General features: G+C 40.6%; 1 protein-coding gene and 1 non-coding gene across 4 annotated transcripts; both read right to left on the bottom strand.

Moving 5' to 3' along the window:
* Positions 1-14,419: 14,419 nt before the first annotated feature.
* LOC128594293 (histone H2B type 1-C/E/F/G/I-like) lies at positions 14,420-22,410 on the bottom strand. Of its 3 annotated transcripts, none has more exons than XM_053602976.1 (2): positions 22,033-22,410; positions 14,420-14,467 (listed from the first exon to the last, which is right to left on the bottom strand). In XM_053602976.1, the coding sequence occupies exons 1-2, from the start codon at positions 22,407-22,409 to the stop codon at positions 14,437-14,439; spliced, it is 408 nt and encodes a 135-aa protein (XP_053458951.1). In that variant the 5' UTR covers position 22,410; the 3' UTR covers positions 14,420-14,436. The 3 variants fall into 3 exon arrangements, with proteins under 3 accessions (XP_053458951.1, XP_053458952.1, XP_053458953.1); XM_053602977.1 differs by lacking the exon at positions 14,420-14,467 and adding an exon at positions 18,931-19,066; XM_053602978.1 differs by lacking the exon at positions 14,420-14,467 and adding an exon at positions 19,523-19,567.
* TRNAQ-UUG (transfer RNA glutamine (anticodon UUG)) lies at positions 14,906-14,977 on the bottom strand. Its single transcript has one exon. It is a non-coding gene; the product is annotated as a tRNA-Gln (tRNA).
* Positions 22,411-22,464: the final 54 nt, after the last annotated feature.

Genomic DNA, 22,464 nt, shown 5'->3' with positions numbered 1-22,464 from the left:
TGGTGATTTCTCATGAATGAGTCTTCTCATAGAGTCATTCCTTGTCTCTGTGACCTCAAAATTAGTGTCAGGGACCTGGGAGGAAGGGTGGCCTTCCAGTTCCAGGCAGAGAAAGAGTATGATTGTGTGTGGAGGACATGAGGCGGCGATGATTTCTGAAGAAAAAGGGGGAGAGAGGGGGCTTAGTCTTGTGCTGCTTTTGCCCTCAGGGGCCTGGGTTGTCCTCCTCCTCCTCCTCCTTTTCCTTTCTTCTTTCTTTTCTTTTTTGTTTTTTTGACAGAGTTTCTCCTGGCTAGAGTGCCATGGCCTCAGCCTTAGCTCACAGCAACCTCAAACTCCTGGACTCAAGTGATCCTTCTGTCTCAGCTTCCCAAGTAGCTGGAACTACAGCTGCCCACCATGACGACCTGATAATTTTTTTTTTTTTTTCACAGAGTCTTACTATGTCACCCTTGGTAGAGTGCTGTGATGTCACAGCTCACAGCAACCTCAAATTCTTGGGTTCAAGAGATTCTCTTGCCCCAGCCTTCAGAGTAGCTGGAACTATAGGTGCCCTCTACAATACCTGGCTGTTTTTCAGACATGGGGGTCTCACTCTTACTCAGGCTGGTGTAGAACTCCTGAGTTCAAGCAATCCACTCACCTTGGCCTCATGCTGGGATTACAGGCGTGAGCCACTCGCCTAGCCTAAATTTTTCTGTTTTTAGTAGAGATGGTCTTGCTTTGTTCAAGCTGATCTGGAACTCTGGAGCGAAAGTGATTCTCCCTGCTTGGCCTCCCAGAGTGCTAGGATTACAGGTGTAACCCATGGCACCAGCCTGAGTAGTTTTAAATCTGACTCTAGCAGGGACCTCCTCACAGGAGTCTCTGCCTCTTGTCTCTCTAGATTCCAACCCACTCTACCTGGAATACCAGATGCATCCTCCCAGAGCACAAAGAACGTTCCTTTCCTGCACGCTCCATTATCATTCATTTAGTATGTCCTTCTAAACTCTCTTCTCCCCGTTTTTTTTTTTTTTTTTTTTTGGCTTTTACATATGTATATTTGTGTATAACAGATACAAATCTTTGTTGGTATTTCAATTCGAATTTACATAAAAAGTTATACTATATACATCAATTTTGACTTGAATAGATCAAGAAAAATTAAGATCAATTCTTCAAGAAGATGTAACAATCCTTAAAGAATCTGTGTCTGCTATGAGCTAAATTATATGCTTTTCCCAATTCATATGTTGAAATTCTAACCCCTAATGTCCCCACTGCCTGACATCAGAATGTGAACATGTTTGGTGATAGAGTCTTTATAAAGGTAATTAAGTTAAAAGAGGCCATTAGAATGGGCCCTAATCCATTATGACTGGTGTCCTTTTAGGACAAAGAAATTTGGACACAGACACAGTAAAGTCACAGAGTAAAGATGGCCATCTACAAGCTAAGGAGAGGCCTGCAACAGATCTTTCTGTCACAGCAATGTAGATTTATGGCATCTAAAATTGTTAACAAAAATAAGAATGCTGCTTTTATGATTTCAAATAAAATTTCAAGGAAATATAAACCTTGTATTATGACAATGTGCATTTCATTTCTATACTCAATGATACATCAGCTATTTCAGAAGGAAATAATTTATACCTCCATATCTGTGAATTTAGGCAAAATGAACAATGGAAACTAAACCCAGTGTCCTGATTTAAAGGGGCTTTTCCAACATCAGTATTTCCATTGTGTCTTAATTTATTCCAGAGGATTTTTACATTCCAGGGCAATTAACTATATTAATATTCTGAAGGGATAAGAGGTGGTAAATTCATTTTGAAAAGTTTGAAAAAAGTTGATTTTACAAGGGAGAGTAACAAAGAACTAAGTCAGCCCACCCACAGGAAAAATATGAAAAAGAAAAAAAAATGAAAGTATATATTGAAACAGATACTTTTAAGAAATTGGGTATGACTCTTTTTTTTTTTTTTTTTTGTGGTTTTTTTTTTTTTTTGGCCAGGGCTGGGTTTGAACCCACCACCTCTGGCATATGGGACCAGAGCCCTAGCCCTTTGAGCCACAGGCGCTGCCCGGGTATGACTCTTAGTGGTGATAAAAAATATAAATTGTGTGAATGCTACTAATCCCACTATAAATACCACCTAAGAAGGGCCATTGGCCACTGTGCATGAACACCACTGGAGGGCCTTAAGGTTTGATAATTAAACTAATAGACACAATTGACACCTGTATTACTTTGCTCAGGTCGCCATAAGAAAATACCACAGATTAGATGGCTTAAGCAATGGAAATTTATTTTCTCACCATTCTGGAAGCTAGAAGTCCAAGATCAAGATATTGCAGGTTTGGTTTCTCCTGAAATCTGTCCCTTGGCTTCAAGACACCTTCTTGCTTCATCCTCACAAGGCCTTTCTTCTGGGGTCATGCATCCTGGTGATTGGTCTCTCTCTCACACATACACGACCTCCCTCCCTCCTATAAAGACACTATCCTACTGGATTGGGGCCTTATGATCTCATTTAACCTTATTCATCTACTTAAAGACCCTAACTCCAAATACACTCATGTTGAGGTTCAGGACTTTAGCATGTGAATTTTGTGGATACGGTTGAGTGCAAGACAATGCCCCATCCCCAAATTTTCTTAGGCTTAAAACAAATATGAGGCCTGTAAGCCGACAGACAGCAGGACTTGGCCACCTTCATCCTGGTCCCTTGACTTGCAGAAACTTCGCTGAGAGGACGATATTATTTGCGATGTGCAGAAAAAAATGGCCACCAAAGGCTTAAGAGAGAGCCACCTTTAAAGGGTTGTTTCCAGAGAACCATTTCAGCTAACCAAAACCTCTGGGCCAGTCACCGTATCACTTTGCTCCTCACCCGCTGTGTCCACCAGGCGGCGCACCCCAGGCATCCACGCGCCTCCTACAGCCCGCAGCGTTTCTCTGCACATTTTGCAGCAGGGCCTGCCGGCCAGGCAAAGCCGGCCCGCGGGAATTCGCTAGCCGCAGTCAGGTGCTAGGCTGCTCGCTGGGTTCGTCCCGCAGAATCTAACCGGAGGAGAGCCCTGCCCATCACTAAAAGCACTGAGGAAATCGCCCGAGCTCTTTCTAAATTTCTCTTGGGAAAAATCACCCTGAGGCTCTAAGCAGCTAAGACTGATTGTAGTTTCACAACAGGCAGATTCCCCACATTAATGCGGGGGAGAAGGACATATGAGGCGGTGGCAGAGAAACATCCCAAGGTCCATTTAATGATTCTCACGAGTTATCTTTCTTGCTGGTGGAATGGGAGCTCCGGGCCCTGCTTTAATTCCACAAACTGCTGGTTCCCTCTCCTCCCCAAAGCTCCACAACAAATCCTACCATCTCCTTATCACTGTGACAGATGTCCCACAGCACAAATGTTCTTTCCCAGACTTGTGGTTCAACACTCAGGTTTCCCGCAGGTACTAACTGCTTCCTGAAGTAATTTAACTCTTCCTTTACCTTTTACAAGTGAAGTAGCATCCTGATGAACACAGACAAGAAAGTGAAACATGCAAGTGAAGGATCTCAGATGTATGCCTTCAACTCCTCCGCTGGTGAGGAGACAGTGAGGTAATCCCCAGCTTATCACATGGCCAAGGCCCATGTTTCTCACTGTTTTTCCAGTGAAGAGAGTAGGCCCAGGCACTACAGCCCTAAATTCCTTTGAGAGGAAAAGAGTAAACAACTTAGTGGAGGGGAGGAGAAAAGAGGAAGCCAGGAATTTGAGTATAAAAACGTTTTCACCCAGAATCTTGTCTAGAGGAGGTTGGGGTCAAGCACCTGGTTGGCAACCTCCTGAGTTCTAGTGTGAGAGGTGTGGGCAAATAGGGAGGTGATAAATCTCATCCCTCTAGGGCAGTGTTTTCAATCTTTTTTTAATCTAATGGCACACTTGAAGCTATAGTTAAACTTCTATATACTTAAATTATGTTACTTAAAAAAAAGTAAACAAAAAAAGAATATACTTACTGTGCTTTGAACTTCTTTGGAAAATAATTTAATTAATGATCTTTAAAAATTTCCTCCACACACCTAAGATCCTCTCACGGCAGACGGGTTGAAAATCACTGCTCTAGGGTGTCAGTTCCATGCAATGATGGCTAATATCCAAGACTCCAAATCTAGTGGTTCCAGGTCTAGTCCTGCTGGGACTTGGTTCAGTTTTGCTTAAGATCCATTTTGTCCCGTGAATCCTTCCAGCCTCTGTTCTGGAACATCTTCCTAACCACAATCTTCCTTGAATCATTGATTCAACCTATTAGAGAAGGTAAGGAGAAAACTCAAATGGAATTGTTGGGGATTAATGACCATCAATCCTATGCCTAGTCTGGGACTAGAAAATCAAAAATTTAATGAAAATATATACCCTCCCCCCACAAGCAGGAAAGGTAGTTGGTGAAAAAAGCAAGAAGAAAGCTGCAGAAATAACTTTGCCTACATAGCACAGAATAAAAGTATCAGCGGTCTCTGTCCAAGGCATTGGTCTGAGACAGCACATTTTCCCTAAGGGCGAGAGAAAGCTGTCTCGAAGACAGGATCCCCAAGGGGTAGGATAGCAACCCCTTTTCATGAGTACAAGGTCAGAGGCCAGCATAGGTAGACCAGGTGTCCAAAAATCTGCAAATGGCATTGGATCAACAAGTGGAAGTGCTTTTAGTGTTGTGAAAGACATTTTCTTGCAGATGGCAACAAAATGAACAGTAACTTTGACTTCATGCCTTCCTGGATTCTAAGCAAGGGCTTCTGAGGACTTTGCTCCAATAGCTCAGGAGTTTCTTCTCTGAGCTCAAAGCAGCCCTTTGAAGAAAAGATGTCAGTTTGAAGCATCTTCGGCAGACTGGGAAAGCACAACTCACAACTTGGAAGACATTGCTGGTGTTTTCTGGCTCTCGAGGTCTGGGCAAATAGGGACGGTGATAAATCTCATTTCTCTAGGGCAGAGAAAAACAAAAAAGCACATGATACTTGTTCTGACAAAAAAAAATGGCGGATCTTTTACATAATAGAAAGAAGAATAGAAATTGAGTCTTGTCAGCAGAATGGCATAGTGGAAGCATGCTGGGCCCATAACCCAGAGGTCGATGGATTGAAACCATCCTCTGCTATGGCTTATGAATCATAATTTGCCAAAGTTGCAGCGAGAAGATGATTTCCAAGAAAATGTATTTGATTTCTTAAAATTCCTATCTGAGGCTGTCCACCATTTCTAAAAAAGTGTTTGGAACTTTTCTTCTCTTTTCTACAAACGTTTGCATAACTCCCTCCTTATTCATTTCCATAGAGAGGCAAATTTTTGAGGAAAGAAGGGAAAAATTGCACATTTATTATACTTTCAGCAAATTAACCTTCCATCTTCCAGTGACTAGAAAATACACTGAGGTGGAATATAATTTTATATTTTCTGGTACTCAAAGGAAAAACACTGTTAACTGACTTTTGTTTGAGACCATTGGTTACTGTAAATCTATGTTGCCTTTTTACTTTTATAGGAGTCTCCTGCTCCTTTCACCCTTTGTTCATTGCTGATTCCTGTGCATGATTTATTAAATTCATTTCATGTGCTGTGAATTCTTCTTCAAAGCGATCTGTGTTACAGTGGCCAGAAAACATTTTTATATTCTCCTTTCTTCATGCTTACATAAACTAGAGTAATGGAATGTTTTGAGAAAATCTAGACGCACAAAGAAGTTAAATGTGAAAGGTAGAAATCATTGGAATACATTAAAATAAAACATTACAGACACATTCATCTCCTAGACATTTGCATTAAAAGGACCAAGGAGCAAACATTGTAGAAACAATGAATACATTAAGCCCCTGAATCCTGCTCTCTAATACTTTCCCCACAGAAAGGAAACAGAGGTTCTCTCAGAAATGGCTGAATTTGGGGCTGGGGCAGGGTAGATTCAAGTCAAGTCTAAAAGAACCTGGCATGCCAGAAAGTAAGAAGGTGTGCAAATAAATAATGGTGGCATGTCAAAATATAGAAACAGCCTAAATGCCCACCAACCCAGGAATGGATTAACAAGCTATGGTATATGTATACCATGGAATACTATTCAGCTATTAAAAAGATGGAGACTTTACATACTTTGTATTAACCTGGATGGAAGTGGGACACATTATTCTTAGTAAAGCATCACAAGAATGGAGAAGTATGAATCCCGTGTATTCAATTTTGATATGAGGACAATTAATGACCTAGTACATGGTGGGAAGGGGAGAGCAGACAGAGGGAAGAAGGGAGAGGGGTGGGGTCTCGGTGTGTGGCACACCTCTTGGGGGCAAGACACAATTGTAAGAGGGACTTTACCTAACAAATGCAATTAGTATGATCTGGTTTCTTGTAGTCTCAATGAATCCCCAACGATTAAAAAAAAATGGCATGTTACAAGGACCTGGAAGCCAGCTTGAAGGCACTCTCCCTGATTAACTATGGATGAATTTGAACACCGGTATAATTAAGGACAATAATGAATTATGAACCATTGGGGAAAAGAGATTCCATGAGTCCATATCAGTGATAAGTATTTAAGTAAATGGAGAAAAAGGAGGATTCTTGCCTAATATAGAATGTTGAATACAGATTGGTAAATAGGGAGAGAAGACTCCAGGGAGCCTTTTGCCCTAGCCTGCTGCACCTCCACCCTCAGCTCTCACGCTTGTCTTCCAAGCACTATCATGATGAAATTCTTTCCTCTCCAAGCTCCAGGTTCTCCTTCTTTTCATTTTCTACCCACACCACTCTTTAGCCCTTTCCTTTGCCTTTACTTCACCTGCCTTAGATCTTAGACTCCACCACCCTTCTTAATGAAACTTCCCTGGCTTAGCTGCCTGTATCTGTTTCCTCAGCACCCAAATCACTCTTATCATACCACCACATATTTTAGTTGCTTATTTAAGAACATCTCTTCCCGGGCAGCGCCTGTGGCTCAGTGAGCAGGGCGCCGGCCCCATATACCGAGGGTGGCGGGTTCAAACCCAGCCCCGGCCAAACTGCAACAAAAAAATAGCCGGGCGTTGTAGCGGGCGCCTGTAGTCCCAGCTACTTGGGAGGCTGAGGCAACAGAATCGCTTAAGCCCAGGAGTTGGAGGTTGCTGTGAGCTGTGTGATGCCACGGCACTCTACCGAGGGCAATAAAGTGAAACTCTGTCTCTATAAAAAAAAAAAAAAAAAAAAAAAAAGAACATCTCTTCCCTACCCTCCAGTAAGCTGCCTCCTTCCTGGAGGCAGGGACTAATCTTGAGGCTTTGTTCTCCTCAGAGTCCCTACTGCCTAACACAGTGCCTAAATCAGGTAAGAGAGCTCATAAACATTTGCTGGGAGCATGACCTTGAATTTACTCTGTTTCGATTTTCACCAGAACCCAGGATGGCTCAGTTTTACCTTTTGTCCTAAGTCTGTCTGCTCTGGTTGTCCCTGAATTTCTTGTCTTCATTCTTCCTTCTTCACAATTCCAAATCTGCTTGATTTTTGAAGGCATGTGTTTAACCATAATTAAAACAGAAGTACTCTGAAGCCACTGAAAGAGAACACCTGTTTGCATGGTGGGGATTGAATTCATCTTGAACAAAAAGGTTCCAGTTCACTGCATTAGTGGTCATTTATTAATTGTATTTATTGTCATCACTTCAGATTTGTCACAGCTTTGAATTTTCACCAGATAAGTTCTTTCACGTATATTATAAACACATCACTGTCACTTCAGGATTTGAAACTTCCATTCAATCTGTAGGTCTCTTGCTGTAACCAGTTACAAAGAACTTGAAGTGATTAACGCGCTCCTGACAGTTTCAAACTTTAAGGGCATTCCTTCAATTTATCTTAAAAGGAGCACAGAAACAATACTTTGTTATGGGTTTACTTTGCAAATAGGCAGAAAAAAGAATAGTAATAATAATAATAATCAGAAGAAGAAGAGAGTTAGTGGGAGAAATAGAAAAGGGAATGGGAATACTATAAGAGAGAAAAATAGGAAGGTCATCCTGCCCTTGAGGTGTGGATTATGAAAACCAGAATATGTATGTCCCTCAGAAATTGACCCTTCTTTTCATTTATGTGAACTATGAACCTTATTTGAGATATTTATTCCAAATATGTCAACAAATGCTGAAGCCCTTTTATAACCTATTATTGTTATTTTTCTGGATCTCTTTAAAGCCTTCTGGGTTGCTTAATGGCACTAAATTCTTTACTGTGAGTAAGGTAATTAAACAGAGGCTAATGGAGGACTGGAATCCAACTCCTGAACTCTCCGCACTCCTGGCTACTGGTTTGTATGTGTTTTTAGTTCTTTATTAGTAGCTGGAAATTACAAAATGAAATATTTGAGTTTCCAATCTCTTCCTTTTTATGTCCTTATTCTGTGCCTTAAAATGTCAAATACTGACCCAGCTGCTTCAGCTCCAGGTCTCTGAGCCTCTGGGTTTCACCATCTCTCCTCCAGCATGGCCCACGACAGCTCTGCTAGCCAAACCAGAGCAACAAATCATAGGCGCGGTCGCACCAAATTCACAGATGATCAGCTGAAAATCCTCATCAATACCTTCAATCAAAAACCTTACCCGGATTATGCCACCAAAGAAAAACTTGCTTTAGAAACTAACACTGATGAGTCAAGAATCCAGATTTGGTTTCAGAATCGAAGAGCCAGGCACAAATTGGAGAGAAAAACAGAACTTGAGGAAACTTTAGAATTGAGCCAAAACCAAGGACAAATTTGCCCTGCAGAAGAGAAGCAAAGAAGAGAAACCAGACGGTGTCGCACCTCCTTCAGTCCCACGCAGTTACAAACTCTCATCCAGGCTTTTGCGAAAGACCGTTACCCCGGGATTGAGCGCAGAGAACAACTTGCTGAAGAAACCGGGGTTCCAGAGTCAAGAGTCCAAATTTGGTTTCAAAATCGAAGGTCTAAATACTATTCTCAGAGAAGAAAAAAAGAACGTGATAAGTCTTTAGAACAAGACCAAGATCAAGATCTCTGAGGGAGATCAAGGTATAGAAGATATACAATAGGACCAGCCTCACCAGCAACACTATTATTTCTCTGAAGCCAGAACATGGTGGCTTCTTTCATTTATTTATTTTCCATGAGCTACAGAAGATCATAAATGGTATCATAAATGGTACAGAGTATATCATCAACTTCGGTCCCAAATCTCTCCTACAATTTTCCTATGAATTTACCTTTCTCCTGAGATTGCAGACTGAGCCTTTTGGAGATTGCAAAGGGCTTCCAGAGGCAGAGACAGACACCAGAGGCACCACACAGCCCTACGGACCTGGACTGGATCTAGTGTTCGGACCTTGAGATGATAAAAATAAACTTAGTAATAACCAAAAAAAAAAAAAAAAAAAAGTCAAATACCATAACAGAAGAATGCAGGAGATTCTCAGTAAATTGGGAGAGAAGGCTCTCTAAAATAACGTGAAGTGATTTTAACATAAAACATAAAACAACAAAATAGGTAGTTGAAATTAATAAAAGAACTCAGAAGAAAAATTCTGACTTAGAAACTGTTACATAAGATGTATTTGAGAAACAAAGGCTTATAGAAATGTTTCCATGCTTAGAAAATTATAATACAAATATAAACCATTTTAAAGCAAGTATACACAAATGGGAATTTCATAAAAGAGAAACAATCCACTTGAAAAATAGAAATAAAATAATCTGAGCATGAGATGAGGAGGATGTTGCTTTTTCTTATCATTTTATTGTTTTAATCAAGATTAGTGTCTTCAAGTTATTTTAATCCCTTGGAAAGTTTGTGAATTATAACAACATTGTTGTGCTCTGGCATGTTGTTTTCCAGTGGTCTTCTGAAATGTTTCTTCATGAATTTAAATCATTCCAAAGAATGTAATTACCAGTATCTGGCGAAATGAGAACATTAGAAAAATCTAATTGACCAGTGATTTTTGTCCATTGGAACTTTAAAACTAACAATTTGATATGCAGTAGATAATCCTTTAAAAATATACTTGGAATAGTTTTAACAATGGAAAAATGTACATGAATCCTTTCTCTTTCTTTCAAAGGTATTCCATATCTGCTACAGAATTTTATTCCTCTATATTACATGTTTATGCTTAAAGACTGTAACTCTATCATACCACTCTGAAATTAAAAATATATATGTGTATATGTATATATATATACACACAAATTGAGACATGAAATTTTAGTTATAACCAGTAATTCTCTGTATTTTAACTTTTTTCTTCTGGTTTCAGTTGTTTTTAAATTTAATAGTAGTATGTAATCAATACAAAAAAGTAGTATCTCAAGATTGGAAGAAAAAGTATCCAGTACTCAGTACTTTTATGAAACCAGTTTATAATTACACTTTCATATGAAAGATAGATCGCAACTATAGCCCAGAAGGAAGGAGAGAAGTGGAGGGAAATGGGAGGGAAGGGGGGAGGTTTGATAGACAGAAGGGGGGGAACCACACCTATAGAGCACATTGCAAGGGTACAAGTCAAATCTATCAAGAATAGAACATAAATGTCTTAACACAATAATTAAGTAAATGAGGTGAAAGCTATGTTGATTAGTTTGATGTAAGCACTCCAAATTGTATAAAAAATCAACACATTGTACCCCACAAATGCATGTTTTCATGATCTATGTGTATATGACTTAATAAAAAGAAAAAAATACAAAAAAGTAGATATATTATTTTTGATAGGTACTTATCATAGTATATGAAAAATAAAATTATGTTGAAAATGTATCATTTAAGGAAGTGAATAGGTCTTCCTCCCCCCCTCCCCCCGCCATTTAGCTCATATGCTTGTGTGTGTCTAGGTGAAAGGAATTTCTTCAGGAAGAAACAAAAAAAGTATGAATAAACAGCTAAATGACAGTAAGTTTGTGGAGAAGTCATAGGAGTCAAACTAAAGAGGCCAGCTTAAGGTCTCACTAAGATTTGAACTCAGATAGCTGGATTTAGAGTTCAGAGTGCTGACCATTACACATAGGGTCACTTGCTACCCTCTGTCTCACACTTTGATGACCTAGTTCTTTCTCCATAAGTCCCCTGATTTGGTTGTGGGACAAGTAAATGGGCATTCTGGTTTTCCTCTCTGGGAAGAAAAGGTCTTGGATGTTTACCTGGTATGGCTGCACCCAACATCCTTTACACCACAGAATCTTAATTTAGGAAAGCATTGACTTCCTAATTTCAGCACCCCTCCCCAGACCTTTCCTTCAAGGGGTTCAGAAATTCGGTGCGCCAGGCCTCTATTTCTTTACTGCGGGGGAGGGGGAAGCGAGAGGAAGATGTCATTGAACAAAACTGAGCCCTGATCGTGCGCCAGGTATTGCGACAAGCGTTTCGGATTGTTACCTCATCTAAGGCTCACAGCAAACCTGTGAGATGGGGACCTTTAGCGTTATTTCACAGGGGACGAACGTTTAAAGACCTGAGATCTTTCACTCTCTGCCATTACCAGATCCTAGTACTTTCACAAAAACCGTCGTTTACTAGGAGGGTATCTAGCGCTTTGGAGGCGACGTACGGGAAGACTTTAGCAAAGTCACAAGGGAGACGTTGATGTCTACGGAAAGCTGAAATAAGTTCATTTGGACGAGGAGGCAGAAGATCCCGACAGTGCTGGGGGCGAAGCGGAGGAGAAAAGCAGGCCCTGGGGGAGTTTCTCAGCTCGCAGTCCCGCGGTCCTACTGCTCCTTCGCCAACCGGAAATACACTCAAGGGAGACTCCAAATGAACATTAAAAAAAAAAAAAAAGTCCAGCATATATACAGGAGCCCATACTGTGAAAATGCCCCGCCCCCAGCTTTCTGTGACGGGTCTCCAAATGTTCTGAATTGCATCTTCACCTAACTCCTATTTGCCTGGAAAAGCGACAATACAAATATAGAAGCGAGAGCTTCAGCAATTTCCTTGGTGATAAAGGGGAGTCCAGCTTTGATCCAAGTAGTTTTGCGGAATTCGATGCCTGTCCAGACAGAGTGTGCTTAGTGGAAACTGAATTTCCTGATTTCCGGGTTTGCCGCGGTCTTCCGGGACTTCGGATTTTGAAGAGGAAACTCCGCAGGCGGCTTCGAGGACCGCGCGCGCCCTCTTGTGGATAATAGAGAGTACTACCTCCCTGCAAAAAAAAAAAAACAAACGCAAAAAAACCCCCAGAAACAAGCAAACAACCCCCTCCACCCATGAACAAATAACCACAGCCCGAACAAATTAACAAAACCACAACCCGGTAACTCTTCCTGTAAGAAATGGGCTTGTAAGAGGCTTCTTGTTAGATTCTTTTGCAATGGAATTTTTGCCGATGGCTGTCCCTGGCTAAAGTCAATTCAGTATTTTCTGGAAAGCTAGATTAGAAATTTTCCTCAAGCCTACAACAGATTGAGGATAGTTAAGGACAGTCCCTTGTTTGCACCAAAGAAATAGGAGAGAGGGTAAAAATCCTGCACGAGAGATTCCAAACTTTAAACCCCCCTCGAGACAAAAGATCCTTTTAAAAGGGATGATTTCTCAACTGAACCAAGAAAGCCCCGATTTCTTGTCCCTGAACGTAACCAGCCAGTCATGAATACATTAGTTCAATCGCGTTTTCCGACGCCAAAGAGGAAAATAGCTCCAATGGCCTTCTCCTTGAGGAGGTTCCTGATAGGTTTACAAAGTGCGTCACAGGCGGAATGATGCCTGTGACTTCAGCAGTGGCTCCCGGGTTAGTAGAGAGAATACATGTGTGCTTCTCCAGGGCCACGTCTTATACCCGGGCCAGACTCTCACCCTCAGCATGTGAAAACTTACTGACCAAAGAAAGAGTAAGTGTGTACTTACTTCCTGCACTCTCAGGAAGGATATGGTAGGTAGCACCTCAGCCTATATCCTTCCTCACTGTGCAGCAGATTAATCACAAACGTGTAATTAGTGCCTTCCAGGGGCTAAGTCTGTGACAGGACCTGGGTTCCCTATAACGAATAGATAACCAAACCTAGGCCGAAGTGATCTCAACAACCACAGATCAAGGATACTGTAAAAGGGGCCTTTCTTATGAAGTGAATCCTTATTCAAAAATGTGAAGAATATAGCTTTCCAATCACACACTACTTTCCTTTCCTCACTTTAGCTCCTGAGGATGGCATCATTAAGAGAGTAATAGTTAAAATTCATCTCCAGGGAAACTTCTGCTCCAGTCTTGGGCAAAAACTTGTTCTTAGAGTAGATGAAGACTTGGGATCAGTGAATGAAAAAGAGTGAAAAGAAATCCGAGAAGAAGCAGAGCAGAAAGATTTGGAACCAAACATGGACATGAGCTATCCTAGGTTCTGGGGCAATCAAACCAGATTAGATGAAAGTTTATGACTCAGGAAGTATTTCTGAACTCCTAACATGAGCCAGGCATGGTGGAACTGAGAAGTGAGAAGCAAGGACTGGTTCCTCCCTCCACTAGGAGAACTAGCTGTCTAGAGCAGGAGGGGAGAGCTTATTAAATAAGCAATCAAAATATGAGGTGGTGTGGGAAGGAGATTCAGAGTACTGAGGAGACACAGATGGGGCACTTGAGCCCAGATAAAGGAAACCCAGGGAAAGCCTCAGTAAGAAGATCTGGAATGTCTAAGTTAATATTTGAGAAATAAGTAAAGAACTCGTTAGGGTAGAGGGGAGGGCAAAAATGTTTTGCAAGTGGAATATGAAAAGAAGGGGAAAAAAAAGAAAGAATTTTACTGTGACTTGGTGACTAGAAGCTAATTCTGGGCTATGTGTGTGGCAAGAATGGTAACGAATGGGGCTGGAGATGAATGCAGGTTAGGGCAGCAATCGTTACGATGTAAAACAGCTGTCTCAAGGAATGGACTTGTGTGAGAATCTTTAAGGTGACAGAAAGGGGGGCTGCATGCTCATGGGTTGCTACCAGCATTTTGAAGATCATGATGTACCACATACATCAGCTTAATCAAACTGCAGAGGCTTTACCAAAAGTAAGTATAAGAAAGAAACTAAGAAATTTGCAGTTCTGATAGGATAACGTGGACTGACCACTGTGTTCATGTGTGAGCTTGAATTCCATACCCTTCAGAGTACTCCATGAAGAAAAGTAATATATCACAATTTCAAAGTTTATTGCCCCCAAATAGTCATCACTTCTCTGTTTAGACATCTTTTTCCAGCCATAGAGTAATGTGGCCATTCTTTTAAAAACAGGTGTTTTAGGGTGGCGCCTGTGGCTCAGTCGGTACGGCGCCGGCCCCATATACCGAGAGTGGCAGGTTCAAGCCCAGCCCCGGCCAGACTGCATGCAACCAAAAAATAGCCGGGCGTTGTGGTGGGCGCCTGTAGTCCCAGCTACTCGAGAAGCTGAGGCAAGAGAATCGCTTAAGCCCAGGAGTTGGAGGTTGCTGTGAGCTGTGTGAGGCCACTGCACTCTACCGAGGGCCATAGGATGACACTCTGTCTCTACAAAAAAAAAAAACAAAAAACAGGTGTTTTATCAATGTCTCTGAGTGATGATGACTTTCTTCGGAGTGATTTATATTTTTAAATTTTTCCACAATAAATACTTACTGTCTAATTTAAAAAACACAGGTGTTTCTTTTTTATGCACATACATACAGTATTCCTTTCTAGGATCAAGCCAAGCAGAGACTTCTGAAAGAAATGCCCCTCCCCATCCACACCTAAGCACAGGTCACAGGATTGAGGACTGTTCCTTGCAGTGTTGCTTCTGTATTATGGCCTTGCTTTGGCAAGTGGTCTCAACTTCTGAGAACTGACAGAGATATTACTGCTGGTCAGATACTAGGATGCATGGTGGGGTGGATTACAAGGAAATATGCTAGTTTTAAGACACAAGGTTGCAGAGAGAAGTTACTGAAAAAAAGACAAAACCAGAACAGGTCCCACCGAGATTTGAACTCGGATCGCTGGATTCAAAGTCCAGAGTGCTAACCATTACACCATGGGGCCAGGTAGGAGAGCTCTCTAATAAGTTTTATTTGTGACAAATTTTCACCCCTGAAATGCTAACTTCTAACTAGAAAATTTTAGAACAGTGGTTTTTCAACAAACTTGTACTACCCTCTACAGGAGTATTTTGAAAATGCATGTATGTTTTACTTGTTTCAATGACTGGGGCACAAATGGCTTTTATAGATCAGAACCAGAGATGCTGGCAGTCCTGCAATGCTTGGGACAATACTGCATGAAGAATTATACTTAGGAATCTACAACTTTTGCAAAATGATCTTGCATGTTTCATCTTGGTTGTCTGGGACTGTTTCTGACAGTGAGATCCCTGCTGCCACACTTGTTTATACCCTCCCACTGTCATCCTCTATCATACTATGTAGGACCTTGCTAGGATTTTATTCTAACATAGGTAGTCACAGCTTCCAGTCATATATGGTGGAATACTCACCTTTGGAATCCCAGGCTATCATTTGGCAAGCACGACCACTTTGAGGCCACCAACTGTTAGGAAGCTTACATGTCCCACCCCACACACAGCATCAATTACCAGATAATGTGACCGAAGAGGCCTTTCAATGATTCTAGTCCTCAGTTACTATCCCAAGAATTGCCCCAAATCAGTGAGCAAAGACAGCAATCTAATTCCTGAACACAGAATCCATGAATATAACATGTTTGTTTTATTTTACTAAGTTTTGGGCTGGCTTGTTATGTGGTAATAATAATCACAACAACTCCAGAAACAGGAATTTTACCTATCTACTCTGTCAGTGTTGCCCAATAAGACTATCCCCATTTTTTTTCACCACCATAAATAATACCTTGGTGAATATTAGTATTTCTGTCTCTTTATGGGCCTGTTAAAGAAATTGTCACATATCTTCAAAAGTCATGTTTGTTAATCAAAAACGTGGGCTCTGGGGTTTGCAAAAATGGAATAAAATGTGAAAAAGTAAAAATCATTAAGTATGCTAAATGATTAGGGATAAGAAAAGACACTCTATGTGTTACATGAAGCAGTAATAAGAGATATGTCGACATGTCATTCAGTTGGTGTGTGTTCCAGGCACTGGTCTTGGTGCTGGGGATACAGCTGAGAACAAGAATCCTTTGTTAGAATTCACCCCTTTAGATTTACCAGAGTATCGTTTACTTTCCTACTCTGGATGCTAGCAGAGGCAGGACCATCTTCTTTTGCTTATTTTGCAGTGCTTTTCTTTCTTTTCTTTTTCTTTTCTTTTTTTTTTTTTTTAGTAGCTATAGAAAACTTGCAGATTTTCAGTGATCTATGGCAGGAGTTAAATTGGACTAAGAGAAAAAAGAAGCAGACAATGAGGCTCAGAATTTCTCACCTCATGGATCCCTTTGCTCAAACCACAGTGGCTTCTAAGCTATGCTAAGTAACGCCTTGCTTTTGGTAAGTGTACTCTTTGCTCCTGCCTGGTATAGGTTCCCCTGCATAGCAACACTCTCACCACTTTATGCCAATGACAACTCAGTGAGATCTTATTTGTATACCTTTCTTAAAACTGCAATCTCCAACTCCCTGTCTTCTTTATCAGTACATTTTATACAAATCATTTGTCAAGATGATGACATATTATGAAACCTAATAACTTATTTTTCATAATCTGGTTCATTTTCTACCTTAAAGTACCACAAGAACATAAACTTTACCAGACTGTTTTCATTGTGTATCCTCAATGCTGGAATACTGTCTGCCTTATAAAAAGTGCTCAATATTTTATGATTTGATAAATTAATTTCCTTTAAGTTAGCTGAATAGGTCATACAGAGGCAAAATTACTGGCTCTACAATGATTTTCCTGACTCAAATGTAACTTGCAATAATTTCTGTATTATTCATTTTCCCTTAATGCATGGTACATAACTATATCCTTGTTACACATTTGTCTTATTCAATTTAAGCAACTTCCTGATGAAATTGAGCTGATTCCAATCCCTATTTTGCTAATACAGAAACTGGTATAATGAGTTTCAGTGATTTGTCTGTGAGAGTGGTGGCCAAAATAGCATTTTTCTCTTTGTGGTGACCTCACAAAAGTCATCCTCAGGATGATCTTAGATCTTCAGCTTTGTTTGTTATTTTTTAAACTAAGAAACAAGGGTTTAAAAGCTCTATCTAGATCCTACTTTTATTGCCTGGAGAGGAACGGGAAGATCAGTGAGCCATTAAACGTATAGTTACACTCATCTACTCAGTTAAGCCTGCCGGTCTTCTTGTCTCTTTTCTTTTCTTCTTGCAGAACAGTTCTCATAAATGGCAACATCTTTTAAAATTCTGAGCCTGTAGTCTTCTTGTCTAAACAGGTGTTAAGATTTCAGGTCAACACTTTTGAGAGTCTGAACTATGCTAACTTCTCTAATATGTGAGTAAATTTGGGGGGGCTATCATCTGGGAATTCAGTATTATAGGCCTTAAGGGGGTTCTTTCCCAAAATTTGGAAAAAGAGTACAGAAATGGAACTTGTTCATATGAACAGAAATAAAAGACAAGAGTCTTTCAAAGCTTTTTCTAGCCTTTTAACGTTTCCCAGATATTAAGAAATCTTTCAGTCAAATGTAAAATGATATAAAATAAAGTGAGATTTCCATAATTTAATGACAGATATGTGCATAGGAATGTAGCTGGCATGCTTAGAATCTGGACACAGGGAAACTAAAATGTGATGATTCTCAATGAGGTATAGCACAAAACCAGGGAAAGACAATTAGTTCATGTTAGATTACTACTGTGGCTGTTTAAGATACAATTATACCAGTAGTGAAGAAAGTAAAGACAGACAAGTTATAATCTCATTACGGAATTGTGTTCCTTAGTAATCAGGCTATTTCATTTACTTTTTCTTCTTTGCTCACTAAAACACAATTTCTGATAACTTGTGGTCAGTTCTAAGGTCAGAAACATCTTCCACCATAATTAATACAGTGACTTCTAGCTTTACTACTATTTCCTGTAAATTTTGTTATCATGAATATATTCCTCAGATGCAAGTATCATGATAAAGTCCCTCTTTGTGGGGAGGAAAAGCAGAAAGAGGGAAGGAGGGAGGGGGGTGGGGCCTTGGTGTGTGTCACACTTTATGGGGGCAAGACATGATTGCAAGAGGGACTTTACCTGACAATTGCAATCAGTGTAACCTGGCTTATTGTACCCTCAATGAATCCCCAACAATAAAAAAAAAAAAGTCCTTCTTTGCATACATATGATTCAAAATTCAAAGACTATAAAAGGGTTATAATGAAAAGATCTTCCATATGCTTCTGTCCCCAGGCTATCCAGCTTCCTTTTCTCAGAGGCAACCAATGTTGGCACTTTATTATTTTTTCAGAAATATTTTACATTATATGCACACACACAATTCTGCACACAGATTCTCTTGTACCTTGCTTTTTTGCACTTGATAATAAATTTTGGAGATCATCACATACTGTGTGGATTCTGAAGATAGACTCTGGTTTTAAATTCTGTCCCCTACTCTTTGGCTGTTGTCAACATAAATAACAAACAGGGAGAGTCTCTTTAAAAGAAAATTTATTTGAGAATAAAGCATTGCAATGGGAATACACAAGTCATGGTAAACTATGTATTCAGGAAGGTAAAGGAATTCAAAAGCTTTTAAAGGGAAAAATTAGAAGTATTATGTAAGTATTGTGAAATAATTATCCTTGGCTACAAAGATCAATAAGAAGGATGACGTTGGTCTAAGTTTGGACAGGCAGATGTCCAGTTGTTGGGTAGATGTCCTTTTACAAGTATTTTCTGTGTGATTGTGGTTTTTGCAATCTTTTGTGATAGTTTTGTTATCAGAATTACAAGCAGGAGAGCTTTCTCTTTATGGCTTTCCTCAGCTCCATTTGATAAAGTCCCTCTTTGCATACATACGATTCAAAATTCCAAGACTATAAAAGGGTTATAATGAAAAGATCTTCCATATGCTTCTGTCCCCAGGCTATCCAGCTGGGGTTTTCTAAACATTAGTAACTGCATTTTGATTCTGACAATTTTAACACTATGCAATTCCAGACAATTTACTCTACCTCTCCGAATTCTCATTTTCTGATCTGTAAAACAGGTATAACAATAGTAATTTACAAAGTTGTTATGAAAATTAAATTATTTAATGCATATGGGGGACTTTGTAGTATATTATCTGGCACATGGTAAGCAATAAATATTATGAAAAAGCCTTATGTGTTTGTACTACCAGATAGAATGATGTGCCGTAATTTATTAGTGACCATTGGAATTGCTTCTCTCCTTTACTCATATTTGACAAGTACCAAGTGGAAACTCACTTTCACTGATCAATTTGTACAATTTGTAAATTGTGCTGCTGAAAAACTCTGTATTATTTTACATATTTTCAAAAATAGTAAATTCCTGGAGGTGGAATTAGTGGGGCATAAAGATACATGCATTTTAAATTTTAACAGATATTTCCAAACGTTTCTTCATGAAAGTACCACCAGTGTGCAGGGCCATCAGCGATAACCGAGAATTAACATCTGGGAAACTTATTCAGTATTTCCTTTCCATTCCTTTTTCAGAATGTAACGATTGGCCTACAGTGAATAGAATATGCTTAATGAAATGTTATTTAACTGGTTGGTAAAGAGTTAGGAAATACAGTTGTGTTTTGGTGGTAGAAATACATTTACAAATCTCCTTTGGCTTCTTGTTTGCTAGTAAATTCATTGAAGATTAGGAGAAAGCAAGGTGTTAACTTTTACTGATCATTTTGAAGTGGTTTTCTAATACAGAAATGTTTTTTAAAGAACCTGGAAAAGGTTTGTAAAAAGTATTACTGGTTTTGTTAATGCCATAATGCAACAGGATGGCAGAAGATCATTAACACAAATTTGGCCAAAGCCCTGTTGATTTACTGGCTTTCCTAGGAAAACGAAAAACAAGTGCACAAAAAAAAAACTTTATAATTGTAATAATGCCTCTTCACATAAATTATCTCATGTGATTCTAGTACATATGCATCCTTAAAGAAAGGATAAAACAATACTGAGTGACAATAAGAGCTGCTAAACTCTCTTTAAATTTATTATTGCGGGCGGCGCCTGTGGCTCAGTGGGTAAGGCGCCAGCCCTATATATACTGAGGGTGGTGAGTTCAAACCCAGCCCCGGCCAAGCAACAACAAAAGAAATAGCCGGGCGTCGTGGTGGGCGCCTGTAATCCCAGCTACTCGGGAGGCTGAGGCAAGAGAATCGCCTAACCCCAAGGATTTGGAGGTTTCTGTGAGCTGTGACAGACCCCACAGCACTCTACCGAGGGTTAGTAAGTGAAACTCTGTCTCAAAAAAAAAAAAAAATTATTATTACAATCTTCAGGTTATTCCCATTTACAGAGGAAAAACATGGAGACCCAGAGGTTATGTAACTTCTGGAAGACAGAGACAAAAACTGGTCTAGTTGGGATAAGGATCAAGCACAGAGCTATGAACATGATAAATACCCAATAAATCTGAATAAATAAATAGCTACCAGGAAAGAGTGACTAATAAAAACAAAGGCCTATTTTAATGCTTCCTTTGAGTGCTTTGTTTGTTTTCGTGGAGGTGGAGATTATGACTTTAAGACAGGCAGTAGACCCCACTGCTAGGGGTGTGGACTGTAGAGTTTGGCTGTTTAAGTTCCACTCACTCCGATTCTGGCTGCATGGTTAGGTATGTTATTTCTCTGTTGTGTTCCCTCATCTGAGAAACAGATGATGGCAGTATCTACCTATGGGGATGTTCTAACAAGTTAACATGCATTAATCACTCTAATGTGCCAGATTTACACACTGTTTGCTAAAAACACATTCATCTTAATAAGCAAATATCTGGAGTGGTTACAAGTATCTATGGTCACATAGCAAATGGAGGAGTTGGGACCAGGAACAAGTCCTTCCATTCTTAATGCAATCTAGGCTTTGAGATTGATTACACGGGGTGCCTTTGCACTTTAACAAGTACCAAGTGGAGACTCACTTTCACTGATCGGTCTTGTTTTTTTGCCTAAAGCATTAATATCTTTGAGCTTTTAGTATATGTTAGGTTAATTGCCCCAGAAAAAGGCCCTCCCCCAGAAAAGTCCCTTTCTACTTTCTACAGATCAAGATTAGCTATACCCGCTGAAAATTTCAAATTTATGGCCTGCCCCTAAGGGCTCTTCCGGCCAGAGCAGTATTCTACCATCCCGTCACCACTCTGAGACTTCCCCTAACCGAACCTATATAGCTCTCTCTCGCGCGCGCGCGCTTTCACTCTCCCCCCTCCTCTCTCTCCTTTTCTCTCCTTGGTTCTTCTCTGCAGCATCCCTCCCACGTCAATAAAAACCTTTCGTACAAGCCTTGGTGGTCTCTGAGATCTCTGCGGGTCGAGTGTCCCCCCCACCCTCCCTTTCAGCATCCTCTTAACTTCTGAGCGCGTCTGGGGCCCACACCACCCTCACATTTATCCAAAATGGCTTTGGAGCCTTGGGCTCTACAGCAGTAGCATCTCCATTTCTTTCGCTACCGGGAAAAGAAAAAGGGTGGAGCTATACCCGTATAGCATTGCGGACAACAGCCTCCAGTTTTCAACTTGGTCCGAAAAATTCAAACGCAAATAAATCACTACCACTGTTGGGTGTTTTACCCATTTATTTTTTTAAATCCCCTTTTAACCGTCCAAGATTAACAAGCCCACCATCCAGTGGCTGGCAAGATGGCTCTGCAGAATGTGACCCTTGACGCTGTTGAGCACGCAAACGCGAGATGGTAACTGCTGTTTAAGTTTCTATACACCGAGACGGTAGGGCCGGCTTGGGTGGTCGAACCTAGCGTTGTCACCTTTAAGAGCTGGATGTTCTGCATTTTGTGTTGTGCGGACTGGCCTGGCGGGGCTGGCTAAAAAGTAACCCAATGGGTCCCGGTATTTAGGGTACAGCCCCCCGCCCCAAATAGCTGATAAACAAAGCGTACCAGCTCTTCTTAGGAAGTAGGTGGCTCTGAAAAGAGCCGTTGGGTTTGACAATGCCTTCGCGAGAACTTACTTCGAGCTGGTATACTTGGTGACTGCCTTGGTACCCTCGGACACCGCGTGCTTGGCCAATTCTCCGGGCAGCAGCAGGCGTACGGCGGTCTGAATCTCCCTGGAAGTGATGGTCGATCGCTTATTGTAATGCGCCAAACGGGAGGCCTCACCCGCAATTCGCTCAAAGATGTCGTTAACGAATGAATTCATGATGCCCATGGCCTTGGAAGAGATGCCGGTGTCGGGATGGACCTGCTTCAGCACCTTGTACACGTATACAGAGTAGCTCTCCTTGCGACTGCGCTTTCGCTTCTTGCCATCTTTCTTCTGGGCTTTAGTCACTGCCTTCTTGGAGCCCTTCTTAGGGGCCGGAGCTGACTTAGCTGGCTCAGGCATGATGAAAAGAAAACAAGGAAGACCACCCTCTCTCCTTTATTTACAGTGGCTTATG

Source organism: Nycticebus coucang, chromosome 9 (genome assembly GCF_027406575.1).
Source record: "Nycticebus coucang isolate mNycCou1 chromosome 9, mNycCou1.pri, whole genome shotgun sequence".
Lineage (NCBI taxonomy): Eukaryota > Metazoa > Chordata > Mammalia > Primates > Lorisidae > Nycticebus > Nycticebus coucang.
Note: the sequence above shows the minus strand (reverse complement) of the source record. Positions and strands in the feature narration are given on the sequence as shown.

Coding starts and splice junctions, on each gene's coding strand:
- LOC128594293 (XM_053602976.1), bottom strand. CDS start 22,409: ATGCCTGAGCCAGCTAAGTCAGCTCCGGCCCCTAAGAAGGGCTCCAAG. Junction 14,468..22,032: donor ACCAAGTATACCAGCTCGAA/GTAAGTTCTCGC, acceptor TTTTTTTTGTAG/AGACAGAGTGTCATCCTATG.